General features: G+C 41.6%; 5 protein-coding genes across 5 annotated transcripts; 3 read left to right on the plus strand and 2 right to left on the minus strand. All coding sequences in view use genetic code 12, as the record gives it.

The window, feature by feature from the left end:
• Positions 1-634: 634 nt before the first annotated feature.
• DUR1 (urea amidolyase) lies at positions 635-6,103 on the plus strand (the record flags this gene model as incomplete). The annotated part of the gene is made up of 1 exon (XM_001387436.1): positions 635-6,103. One exon carries the CDS (start codon positions 635-637, stop codon positions 6,101-6,103), a length of 5,469 nt encoding a protein of 1,822 aa, XP_001387473.2.
• A 309-nt stretch (positions 6,104-6,412) lies between these two features.
• On the plus strand, positions 6,413-7,570 carry HAT1 (histone acetyltransferase subunit; the record flags this gene model as incomplete). Its single annotated transcript, XM_001387437.1, is given in 2 exon segments — positions 6,413-6,976; positions 6,989-7,570. Coding segments are annotated over 2 exon segments (1,146 nt in total), but the record flags the coding sequence as incomplete, so codon positions are not given.
• A 1,266-nt stretch (positions 7,571-8,836) lies between these two features.
• LSP1 (Long chain base Stimulates Phosphorylation) lies at positions 8,837-10,077 on the plus strand. Its single transcript, XM_001387438.1, has one exon. It carries the CDS (start codon positions 8,848-8,850, stop codon positions 9,769-9,771), a length of 924 nt encoding a protein of 307 aa, XP_001387475.1. The 5' UTR covers positions 8,837-8,847; the 3' UTR covers positions 9,772-10,077.
• A 411-nt stretch (positions 10,078-10,488) lies between these two features.
• On the minus strand, positions 10,489-12,345 carry SPO69 (sporulation protein involved in sister chromatid cohesion; the record flags this gene model as incomplete). The annotated part of the gene is made up of 1 exon (XM_001387848.1): positions 10,489-12,345. One exon carries the CDS (start codon positions 12,343-12,345, stop codon positions 10,489-10,491), a length of 1,857 nt encoding a protein of 618 aa, XP_001387885.2.
• A 197-nt stretch (positions 12,346-12,542) lies between these two features.
• VPS72 (vacuolar targeting protein) lies at positions 12,543-15,574 on the minus strand. Its single transcript, XM_001387849.1, has 2 exons — positions 13,778-15,574; positions 12,543-13,690 (listed from the first exon to the last, which is right to left on the minus strand). Exons 1-2 carry the CDS (start codon positions 15,446-15,448, stop codon positions 12,671-12,673), a joined length of 2,691 nt encoding a protein of 896 aa, XP_001387886.2. The 5' UTR covers positions 15,449-15,574; the 3' UTR covers positions 12,543-12,670.
• Positions 15,575-16,690: the final 1,116 nt, after the last annotated feature.

Genomic DNA, 16,690 nt, shown 5'->3' on the forward strand with positions numbered 1-16,690 from the left:
GCTGCCAACGCCTATCGCTATTATTCTGTTATTGTCGCTACATTTCCATAGCGCAGTAATGCTTTCTGTAGTACTGGGAAATTTTCAGTGCAGTGCTTACTTGCGCTGGCGAGAAAGAGAGTCTTCAAGAGTAGGTCTCGTACGAACCAAGAGATACGAAGCCGTATTACCTCAACTGGCCGTATTCCACCATCTGCTACGAACCGACACAGTCATAGCCATAGACGCGTAAACGCTACCGTTGCACCCATAAGGTCAGGCCTCCACCGTTATCGCAATCTTGCGTCTATCAAGCTTGTTTCTGAGTTGATTGTGTCACATTATTTTTTCGCGATATCGGAATTCTCCAGACTATTTCCAAATTGGAGGATCTGATTGAGGCCGAGATTACCATATATAGACGGAGATGCCCGCCAGAGTTGATTTCGTCGAATGTAGGACTGGAGAATAAACCAGTTCGACTTCACTTTCAGCTGAATCTCAACTTTGCTGTTGCAGTCTCACAAGTCATAACTTCATACTACTGCTCATCTTTGCTGCCACAGTAGTCCATTCAGGTTAATTTTTCACCTGCCATTGTCACCCGAAATCGATCTCGACGTCGATTCCACCACAACTAATATCCACACATAACATGTCCTATATAGGCTGGTCCGTCCAGGACTGGATCCAGTTCCATTACCAGTCCACTCCCAATGAGTCGTTTGCACTCTTACAAGAATTGCTCGGGGACCAGAACAAGGCTCCAGAAGACCCAGCCTGGATCTCGTTGGCTACGCTCGACAATTTAAAGCATCAGTGGCATTTCTTGCAGTCCAAGTCCAACAAGTTGGACTTGCCCTTGTATGGTGTGCCTGTGGCCATAAAAGACAATATTGATGTCAAGGGTTTTGAAACGACCGCCGCCTGTCCATCTTTCGCCTATTCGCCAGAAGACGATGCCACCACAGTAAAATTGTTGAGAAACGCTGGAGCCATCGTCATTGGTAAAACAAACTTGGATCAGTTTGCTACCGGCTTAGTTGGAACCAGATCTCCATACGGAATCACCCCCAACACCTTCAACAAAGACTACGTCAGCGGAGGCTCTTCTGCTGGCTCTGCATCAGTTGTAGCCAGAGGTATTGTACCAATTTCCTTGGGTACAGACACTGCTGGTTCTGGAAGAGTCCCTGCAGCTTTGAACAATATCATAGGGTTGAAACCAACCAAGGGTGTTTTTTCCTGTGCTGGTGTCGTTCCAGCCTGTAAGTCGTTGGACTGTGTCTCCATCTTTTCACTCAACTTGCAAGATGCCCAGTTGGTATTCAATATCATGGCCCAAGAAGATGCCCTCAACGATGAATACTCGAGGCCATTGCCTGCAAACCCATTGATCAAATTCCCAGCTACACCCAAGATAGCCGTTCCCACCAACTTATTGTGGTTTGACGAAACCGAAAACCCCAAGATTTATAACAAGGCTGTTGATCACTTCAAAGAAAATGTCGGTGCTGAATTGGTACCATTGAATATTGATCTTTTATTGGACTTGGCCAAGTGTTTGTACGAAGGTCCTTGGGTTTCTGAGAGATTCGCAGCCACGAAAGATTTTTTCGCAACCAACCCTCCAGCAGCAGATTTGGACCCTACAGTGACTCAAATTATCAAGGGAGGTGAAAAGCATTCTGCTGCTACTGCCTTCGAATATGAATACAAAAGACAAGGTATCATCCAAAAAGTATCCAAATTGTTGGAAGGCATCGATGCTATAATAGTACCTACTGCACCTCTCAATCCAACTATTGCGGAAGTAACAAAAGAACCAATTAAAGTCAACGCCAACCAAGGTACTTACACCAACTTTGTAAATTTGGCTGATATGTCTGCGTTGGCTATTCCAGCAGGTTTTCGCTCCGACGGTTTACCATTTGGTATTACGTTGTTGTCGCACAAATTTAACGATTACGCACTTCTCGACTTGGCTAGTCGTTATTTGAAGGGTGTAGACTCAACAGAGAAGCGCTTCTACGGCTGTTTGAAGGATAAGCCAGTTTCCAGCTTGGGAGATGAATTGCTTCCTAATATTCCAGGTTTCGACCCAGAACTGCAAATCAAATTAGCCGTAGTTGGTGCCCACTTAAAGGGTTTCCAATTACACTGGCAATTAGAAAAAGTCAGAGCCAACTTGATTGAGTCTACCACTACATCAGGAAACTATAAGCTCTACGCCTTGCCCAAGACTGGACCAGTTGCGAAGCCAGGCTTGAGGAGAGTCACTGAAAATGGTACCAAAATTGCTCTTGAAGTGTATGCCGTTCCAAAGGAAACTTTCGGAGACTTCATTGCCATGGTTCCAGAGCCTTTGGGAATTGGATCTGTAGAGTTGACATCTGGTGAATGGGTGAAGTCTTTCATTTGCGAGGAAGTTGGATACAATGCTCCAGGAACAACCGATGTTTCGTCCTTCGGTGGATGGAAGAATTACCATGAACACTTAGCTCAGGAAGCAAAGGCTCAAAAGAAACCATTCAAATCTGTTTTGGTTGCCAACAGAGGTGAGATCGCCGTCAGAATCATCAAGACCTTGAAAAGATTGAATATTAAGTCGATTGCTGTATACTCTGACCCAGATAAGTATGCCAAGCATGTATTGATTGCCGATGCTGCTGTTCCATTGCATGGAACTTCGGCTGCTGAAACCTATATCGCAGTCGAAAAGATCATTCAGGCTGCTAAGGATACTGGTGCCGAAGCCATTATTCCTGGTTACGGGTTCTTGTCTGAAAATGCTGATTTCTCTGACCGCTGTGGAAAAGAAGGAATTGTCTTTGTAGGTCCATCTGGTGATGCTATCAGAAAATTGGGTTTAAAGCACTCAGCCAGAGAAATTGCCGAAAAGGCTGGGGTTCCTTTGGTACCTGGTTCCGGTTTAGTTAAGGATGCTCTCGAAGCCAAGGAAATCGCAGCCAAGTTGGAATATCCTGTCATGGTTAAATCAACAGCTGGTGGTGGAGGTATTGGTTTACAAAAAGTTGATTCAGAAAAAGACATTGAGCGTGTTTTTGAAACAGTTCAACATCAAGGTAAATCGTACTTTGGCGATGCTGGTGTTTTCTTAGAGAGATTCGTAGAAGACGCCAGACATGTTGAAGTCCAGATGTTTGGAGATGGTAAGGGAAGGGCCATTGCTCTTGGCGAAAGAGATTGTTCTTTGCAACGTCGAAACCAGAAGGTTATTGAAGAAACTCCTGCTCCAAACTTGCCAGAGGCTACAAGACAAAAGATGAGAGATGCAGCCGAATCCTTGGGTGCCAGTATGAATTACAAGTGTGCCGGTACTGTTGAATTTATCTACGACGAAAAGCGTGATGAATTCTACTTCTTAGAAGTCAATGCCAGATTACAAGTTGAACATCCAATTACTGAAATGGTGACGGGCTTAGACTTAGTGGAGTGGATGTTGTACATTGCTGCTGATGATCCCCCAGATTTCTCTCAAAAAATCGAAGTCACTGGTGCTTCTATGGAAGCCAGATTGTATGCTGAAAACCCAGTGAAGGATTTCATGCCTTCTCCAGGCCAATTAACCGAAGTCAAGTTCCCAGAATGGGCCAGAGTTGATGGCTGGGTTGAAAAAGGTACTGTTATCTCTGCTGAATATGATCCTACTTTGGCTAAGATCATTGTTCACGGAAAGGACAGAAATGATGCTTTGAAGAAGTTGAGACAAGCTTTGGATGAAACAGTTGTTTTCGGCTGTATCACAAACATTGACTACTTAAGATCGATTATCAACTCGTCTATGTTCGCCGAGGCCAAGGTTGCCACCAAGGTATTGGATTCCTACGATTACAGACCTACGGCTTTTGAAATCATAAGCCCAGGTGCTTACACAACCGTACAAGACTACCCTGGTAGAAAAGGCTACTGGCACATTGGTGTTCCTCCTTCTGGTTGTATGGACGAGTACTCCTTCAGAGTTGCCAACAGAATTGTTGGTAACGATAAGGTTGCTCCTGGTATTGAGATCACCTTGAATGGTCCAAAGTTATTGTTTCACCATGATGCTGTTATAGCAGTTACTGGTGGAGCTGTTGAAATTGATATCAATGGATACAAGGTTGAACAATGGGCTCCTCTCCATGTCAAGAGAGGAGACAAGGTGTCAATTGGGAAATTGACTACTGGTTGCAGAGCTTACTTGGCTATTAGAGGAGGCATTGACGTCACTGAATACTTAGGCTCCAGATCTACTTTTGCGTTGGGTAACTTGGGTGGCTATAATGGTAGAGTTTTGAAATTGGGTGACGTTTTATTCTTGGGTCAACCGGAAATTTCTAGTTGTACTTTGCCAGCTCCGATTTCTGAACCATCTAACATTGCTCCATCATTGATTCCTAATTACGACAACAAAGTTTGGCAAGTTGGTGTTACATGTGGACCTCACGGTTCTCCTGATTTCTTCAAACCTGAAGCGATTGAAACTTTCTTCAAGGACACTTGGAAAGTTCATTACAATTCTAATAGATTTGGTGTTAGATTGATTGGCCCAAAGCCTGTTTGGGCTAGACCGGATGGTGGTGATGCAGGTTTGCATCCTTCCAACACTCATGACTACGTTTACTCTTTAGGTGCTATCAACTTCACTGGTGATGAACCTGTTATCTTGACTTGTGACGGTCCATCCTTAGGTGGGTTCGTCTGTGCTGCCGTTGTTGTGGAATCTGAAATGTGGAAAATCGGTCAAGTAAAGCCTGGTGAACAAATTCAATTCATTCCAATTTCCTACGAAACTTCGATTGAATTAAAGAACCAACAGGACAAAATCATCGAAAACTTGACTGGTGACTTGCCTTCTTTTGATGGTAAGGCAATCAAGCCGGAAAATCCTGTCTTATTTGAATTCCTGGCTTCGTCCAACGCTCCAAAGGTTGTTTATCGTCAAGCAGGTGACCGATACATTTTGGTAGAATACGGTGAAAACTGTATGGACTTGAATACTTCGTACAGAATTCAGAGATTGATTGAAATGGTTGAAGAACACAAGACTAGAGGAATTGTTGAAATGTCTCAAGGTGTTAGATCAGTTTTGATCGAGTTCAACCGCGAGGTTACCCAGGATGAACTCTTGAAGACGTTGATTTCTTACGAAAAAGAGATCTTTTTCATCAACAAGTGGGAAGTTAAGTCGAGAATCATTAAATTGCCAATGGCCTTTGAAGACAAGAAGACTTTGGATGCTGTTAAGAGATACTCAGAGACCATTAGAAGTGAGGCACCATGGTTACCAAACAATGTTGACTTCATAGCTAACATCAACGGCATTACTAGAGAAGAGGTCAGAGATTTGGCATATACTGCTAGATTCATGGTGTTGGGTCTCGGTGATGTCTTCCTTGGTGCACCTTGTGCAGTTCCATTGGATCCAAGACAAAGACTCTTGGGTACGAAGTACAACCCATCTAGAACATATACTCCTAACGGAACTGTGGGTATTGGTGGTAGTTATATGTGTATCTACACCATGGAATCACCAGGAGGATATCAATTGATCGGCAGAACTGTTCCTATTTGGGATAAGTTGACCTTGGCTTCTCATTCTGGTGACAAGCCATGGTTGTTGAGACCATTCGATCAAGTTGAATTCTATCCAGTTAGCGAAGAAGAAATCGACAAGTTCTCTGAAGAAATGAATGCTGGTAAGTTTAAGGTCGATATTATTGAAACTGTCTTCAAACACGGCAAGTACTTGGAGTGGATCCAAGAACATTCTGACTCAATTGCTGAATTCCAGAAGAACCAAGGGGGTGAGAAGTTAGAAGAATTCAACCGCTTGATCCAGATCTCGAACAGTGAATTGGAAAAATCTGGTACCAAAATTGTAGAAGACGAATCCTACGACGACACCCACGAATTGGTTTACTCGGAATACTCTGGTAGATTCTGGAAATCCTTAGTTGAGACTGGTGATGAAGTTAAAGCTGGTCGTGCATTAATTGTTGTTGAAGCTATGAAAACTGAAATGGTTGTCTCTGCACCAAGAGACGGTAAGGTTGTCAAGATCTACCATAAGAACGGTGATATGGTGGATGCTGGAGATTTGGTTGTTGTTCTTGCATGATAAATTATAAAAATAAAGAATTTTGAATTAATGTATAAATTATACTAATTGACGATTGTTTTTCTTGTACATGTAAATCATTTGTGAATAAGCCCATAGGAATAAGCCCATAGTAGGAATATGGCTATCTTTTTGCACCCAATATGAGCACGTGCCATTTCACATGACTAGAGGATTCGCGTTTTGTTTCGAGAACTTATTTACTTCAGATCTACTTACAGCTCCAGATAATCTTGAAAATTTCAATATATATTAGTGGTACTCTTTTCAGTTGGAGCTTTTCCATTATCAAAATTGGTTTTAATTGAGATGAGCACCAGTCTCAATGCTGCAGCTTTGCAGCCTGAACAGTGGACAGTTTCAGCCAACGAAGCCCTCAAGTTATACGTGACCGATCCTGACGGAGCCACTAATTTTCAGGCCAGTTTCACATATCCTCTCTTTGGAGAAGCTGAGACGATTTACGGATACAAGGATCTTGTAATTTTCTTGTGTTTTGACCATTTCACGTTTTATCCGTTCTTGAACACAAAGTATGCTGATAAACTCAAAGATCCTGAGATTGTCGATGTCAAGGCAGTCGTCCAGAAATACTTACCTGAGTCTACCATCTACAAGGATGAAGCCAAATGGGCAGATGCCATTAAAAATGAAAAAGATACATACCAAATTCCTGGAGAATTGGTTGATTCTTTTGAGCAAGATGTGGAAGGAAAATTGGCAACGTTTGACATCTACAAGATCAACTTGAAGGACGCTGCAGGCTTGGAGTTGCATAAAAGATTGCAGATCTTGGTGCTACTTTTCATTGAAGCCGGTTCGTACATTGATGCTTCTGATGATTTGTGGGATGTGTATCTTCTCTACCAATCTGTAGAGGGCCAGGAAGATCCATCCATTGTTGGATTCACCACTGTCTACAACTATTGGAAGTATGGTGGATCTGAAAAGTTTGACAATGACGAACAGTTTGTAAGATTGAAGATTTCACAGTTTGTTATATTGCCTATGTACCAGGGACAGGGATTGGGAGGTCAGTTCTACTCGAAATTGTTTGACATATGGCACAAGGATGAGAAGGTCGTAGAGATAGTAGTGGAAGACCCCAACGAGAGCTTTGATGATTTGAGAGACAGATCAGATTTGGTGAGATTAAGTAAATCGCTCAAGTTGACAGATATAACTACTAAACTCACGCTGGAGTGGAAGGAAAAGGAGAGACAAAAGTTGAAGTTGGAAAAGAGACAGTTTTCCCGACTCTTGGAGTTGGTTTTGCTTTACCTTTTCAAGAGGAACGCAGGCAGCGACACCAAGAAAGACATAAGGTTATTCATCAAGAAGAGAATATACGAAAAGAACATTGAGGGATTAAAGACTTTGGATGACAACAGCAAGAAGGACAAGTTGCAGACAGCCTATGTTGCACTTGAGGAGGACTACTACCGAATCTTGGGAGATATCCAGTTGCCAGTCAAGAGAGAAGGAGATGGAGAAGAGAATGGCAATGTGAAGAAGACGAAGGTCTAGACATGTGCAATTATCAATAAAAGTAAAGTAAAGTAAAGCAAGAAAAGAAAGTAAATACAGTAATGTAGAAGCACAAGTACTCTTATTTAGTAGGGTGTCATTTAGTAGAGCAATTGACATAATGTAGAGCTCAATTGTAGTCGATATTGTACTGGTGGTACATGCTAAAGCAGTGAATAGCAATTATTGTATGAGCAGCGGTAGATGATGAAAAATGTAGCAGTGGTGCATATTGCTTTTCCTTAATTCCCAATAAGGTACAAGACCCGGCAGCTAGAACCCGAGGTAACGGTGACTTGACTAATGAGGCAACCGGCAACAGACAGAGCAGAGTTGGCTACCTGGTCGCAAGTCAACGTAGATGAGCCACACAAAATGGGCCAAGACGAGCTGTTCAGCCGTTGTAGCCGGCACTGAAAGCGAGAGTCGGAAATAATGACGTAGCACCAGAATCAAAACTACAATAATTGTTCCAATCTTTAATCACATTCTCGTCATTTAGATAAGTCAAGAAGTTGAAGGGGCCTTGCATATGTGCTTGTGTCAGTTCGTGACGCTATGACTTCATCGCTATCGGTGAGTTCCAGATAAAAGCCATTGGACAGGAAGACCCATGACGTCATCTCGTCAGTCTCTGCAGTCGTGTCATGTGCGCAGCCTCAGCTGATGATGGAGACATCTGCCTCGCCGGCAGGACAAGTGCCGTAAGGGCAAGAAGCGCGACATTGTGCCATTTAGGTCAAGAGCAAAGTCTGGCAGAGATAAGGCGACTAGGAACCACCACAAACACGTCCCTTCTGTGGTGACTAGCAGAATGGTACCACGCCACCAAAACGCAGCGCTCCCAGTTACTCCGGAGCTAACAGCAGCCAGCCAAAACTCACTTCTTATTGGACAATTGCTGTTTCTTCCTCCCAATTGCAATTGACACAAACCAGCCGTACACTCCCAGCTTTTCCCTCCCTTCCAGGCTAAGCAAGAATAGTGGTTGCATCGCTCCTGCACAGCGCCATTCTTCCACCATTGTTCCTTCGTGAAACCATGTCCTGCAGATAGACGATATGGCCCACTCTCGAGCCCCATCCATAAATTTCAGTTCATCCCCCTTTTCGAGGAGTATAAATATGATGGAAAATTTCCAATTGAATCCTCCCTCCAGCTTTTGAGTTTTTGGTTCTCATCCTCACCTTCGTGCCACGCTTCTATACTTATCCACCATGCACAGAACATATTCCTTGAGATCGCAGAAGGCTCCTACTGCTGCGCAATTGCAGTCTCCCCCACCACCTCCTTCCACCACCAAGTCCAAGTTCTTCGGTAAGGGAGGAATTGCTTCTACGTTCAGAAAGTCCGTGGCCGGTGCTACAGGACCCGAATTGTCGAGAAAGTTGTCGCAATACATCAAGATGGAGAAGAACGTCATGAGAGCCCTTGAGTTGACTGCCGGTGAACGTCGTGACGTAGCCAAGCAGTTGTCCGCCTGGGGTGAAGAAAACGACGACGATGTTTCCGATGTCACCGACAAGTTGGGTGTCTTAATTTACGAAATTGGTGAATTGGAAGACCAGTACATCGACAAGTACGACCAGTACAGAATCACCTTGAAGACCATCAGAAACATCGAAGCCTCCGTCCAACCTTCCAGAGACAGAAAGCAAAAGATCACTGATGAAATCGCCCACTTGAAGTACAAGGACCCTCAGTCGCCAAAGATTCCTGTTTTGGAACAGGAATTGGTCAGAGCCGAAGCCGAATCGTTGGTTGCTGAAGCTCAATTGTCCAACATCACCAGAGAACAGTTGAAGGCTGCCTTCAACTACCAGTTTGATGCTACCAGAGAATTAGCTGAAAAGTACGCTTTGATTGCTGGTTACGGTAAGGCCTTGTTGGAATTGTTGGACGACTCTGCCGTCACTCCTGGTGAAACCAGACCTGCCTATGATGGTTACGAAGCCTCCAAGCAGATCATCATCGACGCTGAAAACGCCTTGGCTTCATGGACCTTGGACTCTGCTGCTGTCAAGCCTACCTTATCTTTGCATCAAGAATACGACGAAGACGAAGTGGAAGAAGACGGAGTTGTTGAAGCTGCTGAGGAAGAATTCGCCAAGCACGACGAAGAAGAAGAAGTGCAAAACTAGGATAACTGAAAAAGTAATTTTCATCAAAACTTAATTTCAAATGATTTCTTATCCTCAATTTCTTCATTTCTTCTTCTCAGTCAATTGTTACTATTGAAGCCGATTGTCACCAATTATTCATTGTTTAACTTTGACTTGACTGGTTGTTTTCCCAGAATTCCAACCACCTTATGTTTTTATGTTCTTTGCCTGTTCGATTCTTGTGTCATTATATGAAAACTATGTTGTATTAGTATTTTGGAATAGTGGACCCTACCTCGTCTATATTAACCATTTAGTTAGCTTAAGTAATAATATCTGGTATGTACACTTCGAGTCGTAGCCCACCCTTTCTTTCATTTGGTCAGCATTAGATACTATACTCTACTAATTGACCTACTTGCAATACAATACATGTTTATTATCTTACAATCATACATTACTTTCTACTTTGCTTGCAGTTTACATTACATTCCATTCCTATAATCCCACATCACCTTTCTTGATTACTTCCTCAAAATTATAAAGAACCCCATTCTCATAACCACTGCGTTTCCCAATTGGGATCATCTGCACTTACATCGAGATTTTCAGAACTAATTAGCGACTTTCCCGTTTTTTGACTTATGCAGTAGCCAGAAACAGCTTCATTGCATGATTATTCTCCCATCCTGCATGACTATGAAGGGTATCTTGACTTGGAATGTAAATCTCTGTATGGTTAGATCATGGATTACCTCAAGGGATCTGCACGATAATGTCGATAGCCTCGCCAGAAAGGATACCATAGCTGTCTGACGCCTGCGGCAGTACGTATATTCCAACCATGTCATTAGTAGCTAGTGCTAGGATACTAGCAAAGGAATTGGCAGCCAAGGTTCGAGTAATGGGAATTTCTAATTCTTCATTTATGGTTTTAGATCGACTCGGAATCAAATCTGAAAATTTGATAGTGTAATACTGCCCCTCATTTGTCGTGGATCCAATTCCGAATGGCTGCGAAAATGTCGTGTTTTCTCTGTGTACATTTTCATATAGATTACCATATGTTCTGGTGCGAGATTGAATTAGCTGATGGAATTTCAACAATTTGGTATGGTTGCTTTCCTCTTCTGATTGCTGGCTAGATTCGGCAGGAACATATGTTTGTGCTCCTTTGGTAGACACTCCACTACGAGATTCGAGGTTCCCAAACGAGAGATTGAAGACATCATTGGAAAGCGTAGACAAGTCTGCAGCTTCATTCTCTAGCTCTTGTTCAATATTTTGATCCAATTCGAAGTCATTAACTTCCTCTTCTCTATACTCTTCAAAACTCCTGAGAATAACATCTCTTCCTATTTCGTACTCTGGGATATTCAAAGTCTCAACACGGCGAATCACGCCTATTTCTCTTAGCATCGAATGGACCAGAGTGCTATTGAATGTGAGAGTTTCGTTTCTGGTTGTGTTCACAGGTTCATTATACAATGAATTCGCTAGAGTTAAGCGATTCACAAAGTTGAGGAAAGGACTGAAGTTAGGATTAAGGGCTTCCATGATTTCATTAACTTTCATTTGATCATCATGTTGTATTTCAAATTTATCAGTATGAATATCAAGCATTCTCTGTTCGTATGTTCTAACTGCCTCTTCTAGAATAGATTGAGGAATAGTTATTTGAGAAATTTCATCCACCAAAAGACGTTGGAGTTTTCTCTTCGTGCCAGTGACTTTCGTTGTACATGTAACAATACTGGAAGGCTCTTGAGCAACCGAAGGGCTACTAGAATTCGATTGTTGCTCAGAAACGAGAAAATGAGGATCATTTGTGATATTTAAATTATCTTGTCTTTCTTCTAGTATATCCTGACTTAAATTGTTGTTCTCCAAATCTAGATCAACAAGCAAATCGTTGACTTCTTCAATATTGTTATTTGTTGAGACTATGTCACCATCGTTGTTAAATTCAAATTGTACATCTTCTTGAGTGATGGTACTGTAATTGATACTTCTATTGAATAAGTCATCTACAAGAGCACTTTCGTCCCTAGAACTATTGACATCAAATATACTTCTGGAGCCATTCTTTGTCTTATCGTTGATTTGGAAGAGACTAGTACAATTTTCCGTAGGAAATTGCATTTGATCCATTTGCAGAATTTCTAACCTTCTTCTTCTCTTTACCTTTTGATTTTCATCATACTCCATTTCTTCTATAAAATCAATGGCAGAAGGGATAAAATCAATCTCAATATTGAAATTGGGGTCATTCTCAAGCAAAACTTGTTTCTTCACAACTTGTTCAAATACGTTAGCCACGTTATAAGTCTTTTCCAGTCTGTGTAATTGAAGCACATCTCGATTCAACTTTGCATTAACAAAGGCTACATCGTTGAGAAAGAAGTTTATTTTGGACTTGTAGAGCATAGAGATCCCATACATCATGTTGGACAAGTAGCGAATGTTTCTTTCTTTGCTGATACCTATCAACTCCTCGCATACCTGGGGTATAGAAGTAGTGAGAATGTCTCGTTTGACTGAAGTCTTGTTATTAATTTTTGATCCAAGCGTGGCCATTAGCCATGCTGTTTGTAAACCCGTAGAAGAATCCATTTGCTTGTTAGAGGTATTCTGTTTTGAACAAATCTGTTCCCATATGCGAAAATGAAAGATATCTATTCTGTGGTTAATTCGCAGCAAATGGTAGATTTATTCGTAAGAAAAATCCAGTTATGTTACAAGTAACAATCCCAACGTGATCGGAACGACTTATATTAAATAAAGTAAGCAATGCAAGGAATGAAAGACACTTTTGAATCGGATAAGAAATGAAATAAACACACAAATAAAGCAATAAATACACTAATAAATAAATAGATAAAGAAATAGATAGCTAGTATATTACTTCCAAAACTATAGTACCGAACTGAAAACCTGTTTATGTCATTTTGTAATTTAAGTTTCGTAACTTATCATAAGTAACTGCTAGCCATTTGACGGTTAGCTCGAAATCACTCTCTTGTACCGATTCATGGAGATTGGTGAATGTGCTGTATTTGAATCGGCTGTTAAGATAATCTGTACTAGAGTTGACAGAGAACTTGGGAAGCCCATAGATAACATGGTTGAAGTATGCTTCTTTCTGTTTCTCGTCATTTCCATTGCCATTCTGGAGAAACTGGTAATCTCTCGGGTTCAAAGTAAGCTCACGCTCCAAATGGAGCAACTTGTGATTGGATACCTTGAACTGGGCAAAATGAGCAAACTTTTTATAACATCTATACCAAGGGTAATCTTCGATTAATCCCTCTTGAACTTTTTTATTCCACTTGTCGAAAATCAACGATTGGTGTGTCAAGTCGTTGAGTAACACCTGAAATTGCGAAAGCAAGTCAACGAATCTCACTGTAGGTTCGTCTTTCAAATCTCGCTTGAGATCCAGTAAAATGTACGATTTGTTTATAAGATACGAGGAAACTTTGTCTTGACCCCACTTCGATAATTGGGGTTGGTTTTCAATGAGGAAGAAAGAAAAGAATCGATTGATATCACGATAGTAATATCTGGTTCTGACTTCTACCATTTCATGTTCACTCAAAGAGATCGCCAACAAACCTATGAAACGAATCAACAGACCATGCAAAAGTAGGTCATTGTCTATTTGTCTCTTGACAAGCCAATCGTACGAATAGTAATTAGAGTTAGGAACATACAACGAAGAGTCACGCTTGGCATCATTATCAAACTTGATATTGATAGAAGGTGTACTCAAGTGACCTTGGAAAATGAAAGCCTCAGAATGTGTCAATTCCGGTCCCGATATTCCATGGATCGTATTGTTATCCTGTTTGGACCAATACTTGTGTAAAGTAGTGTAGCCGTCCTCGTCATCTCCGTCATCGTCGTTGTCGTTGTCATTATCGTCATCAGCATCGTCATCATCTGCAGTTACATCGTCCTGTGTGAGTTTGAATATCTTCATCATTTCGTCAGCTTGATTGGTAGCCGTGTCGTCCAAACTTTTGAAAAACTTTTCCTTGTCCACTTCAGACAACGTCTTATACGAAGCAGCAGTTTTCGGAATGGGAACATACTTGGCTGTTTTTCTCAAGAGATGATTGAACAACGGGTTAGAATCAACTTTGAATCGGGAACCCGTGACAGCATCGCCATCGATATTAATATAGGCAATAACAGATTGCTTAGGGTCCAAAACATTCGTGTCATTTATCAACAACTGAGATCCAAGTACGCCAGAGGAAGAACCATCCCAAGAAATGAACTTTATTGTTCTCAACGGTTTCCACCCTTTGATGGTCAAACGTTGATAGTTTCTCATGATTTCAAACAACACCGCGTGACCACTGGAAGGATTCGAAGATGTCAACGAATCTCTCCTGGCTCCAATAATAATATTACCATCATTCATCACACCCTTTAATGTTCCTACTATGTTGGTCAATCTACGCGTCTTTGTATCTTCAAATACCGCTGAAATGTTGAGTGTAAGCGATCCTCCGATATTAGTCGGATTGTACTCCCATTCAGAAACCACTTCCATCTGTTTACTCTTCGCCAAAGTGCCCAAAATGGGATTGACAGCCTTACGACTTAATGGAATGGCCGGGATCGAAGGTCGCTTCCAATTGCCAATATGACCAGTAACTACGTTGTCGCGAGAAATGGCTATATTCAATTGCAACTCACTTTCCTTGTTGTTTTCCAGTTGCAAGTCGTAATAGTTGATGAAGCCTATCGCTCCGAACTTCTCAGCAATCAATACTTTTTCTGCTACAGATATGTTTGAATTCAAGACTGACTTCACGATGACAATTTTGCCATTTATGTCATAATTGCGAGCCGTGAGAGTGAGATAGTCCGAGATAGTACCTTCGTTGACAAAGATGTAATCGCCCGCTGCGGACGAATTAGCTCCAAAAGCATAAAAGGCAGGAGTCTTGTAGTGAGGTTCCTTCAAGTTGGCATTATAAACTACATTCCCATTCAGAGAGTCTACAAGTGACACAGACAGAGATTGTGGTCTCTGCAAAAAGGGAACATCGTAAGAATGAGATGAAGTCTTGAAGCCGAACTTCTTGAATGTTTTCTCTACAAGTGAAACTAGCTCTATGTTGTCGTCGGCAATAATGTTGGCTGGACTCTTGCTGTTAATAGCAGTCAAGTTTGTGAGCCAGGTGTTGATGTACTCTTCAGTGGTCAAACTGTCATGAGAATTTCCAATTCCTGAAAATAAGATAAAGTGTCTCTTGACGTCTGAACGTGTGAGATGTAGCCCGTACCATCTTCTGAAGTCTCTACTGAGAGAAGTCCGAGGAAGAAAGGAAAGCTCGAAGATGATGATAGCCACTATTCCCAAAGCGAAAAACCACCAGAACGGTCTTTTGATCTTCTTGAGGACAGACTCGGAGTCAAACTTAGACTGCGTGTCATATTCGTCATCATTGTTATTGAAATTGGTGTCACATGTCGTATTGTTTTCGTCTTCGTTGTTTTCATTAGTGTAGGATTCGTTGCTGTTCAAGAGTGGAGTCGTATCATCTACATTGGCAAATGGATTCTCAGATGTGCGACTAGAGATGCCGTTAGAAACAGACTGGGAGTTTTCCGAGACGACGTTCGGGACTTCAGCAGCCAAGTTTCTGGCGATAGACTCTGTGCTGTTTTCGCCTGGGTCTGGGCCTGTTTCTGGTGCCATAGAAACTGTGGGGACTTAGTTGCAGGGAGATTTAGCGGTACTATATATGCGAAGGTTCAGTGTGGGACAGAGTGTCAGTTGAATGGATGGACGAGGATACGGACAGTCTTAAGAAAGCGGTTATGGAAGAGTGAGGATATGATACCAATCTAGAAGTATAGAAAAGAAGAAAAGTCTAGGAATGAAAAGAGCTGACTCCATGGATTTCACGAAAATCCACAAAGCTATATAATTAATCTAGCAGATACCAGTTCTGGCATTTATGCTGTGCACCCACCTCGCTTTTTGTGTCTGTCCCACGGTGCGCAGTCACGTGTGTACCCCTTTATGACGGGAAACCTGTATATGGGTAGGCCGGTTTTCCTTTTGGACTTAGAAATGGATTAATGGATATGGAGTTATATTAATCACTGAAGAACTATTTAAAATCTGTTTAAACTAGAGGGAATCCTCTGGGCTTTATATATTCTTCATCCTCATCTCATCTCTGTAGTTTGTTGCGTTATTCAACAAAAGAAATGTAGAATTTCTGTTTCGGATATTTATCGGATCCAATCCGAGGTTGGTCACCTCGGAAACCATTATTAGAGATCCTGTATCTTATTTTCCATCACTCCCCTTAACGCTTTGTACGTGAATCAAATGTAGAAGCGTTTCTGACATTGGAAACTAGATGATCCCTAAGGGTAATAAATTGCGCTCTAGATAGCGCTTTAGTAAACATGTCAGCCGTGTTTACTGATGTCTTGACATAGTCAAGTAGGATTTCTTTATCCTTAATCAATTGTCTCAACAATTTGATATCGATGTCCACCATTCTCCTACTATGGGAGATATTTTCGTTTTTGCAATTGGCGATTACAGCTTGATTATCTTCATAGATTTGTACGCTTGACACTATGAATCCAAGTTCTCTTAAGATGTTCTTTATACGGATCGACGTCTCTGCAGTCAGCTTTAAAGCGACCAATTCGCAACTAGCAGAACTTGTAGTAATGTTATGTTGACGTTTAGTGGTCCAGCTAACCAAATGTCCGTTGAGATAAATGGCATTTCCAGTAATTGATCTTCTATCCTTCTCTGGAGCGAAGGAAGCATCTGTGTAAGCAACTATGTTAAAATCTAATTTCTTGTTTGATGATTGGTTGCTCTCATATTTTAATTCATAATCTATGTTCAGCTTGAGGTAACGAATGCAGTATAATAATTTCTGAAAATCATTTATATTTGGGTTGGCACCTT

Source organism: Scheffersomyces stipitis, chromosome 1 (assembly GCF_000209165.1).
Source record: "Scheffersomyces stipitis CBS 6054 chromosome 1, whole genome shotgun sequence".
Taxonomy (NCBI): Eukaryota; Fungi; Ascomycota; class Pichiomycetes; order Serinales; family Debaryomycetaceae; genus Scheffersomyces; species Scheffersomyces stipitis.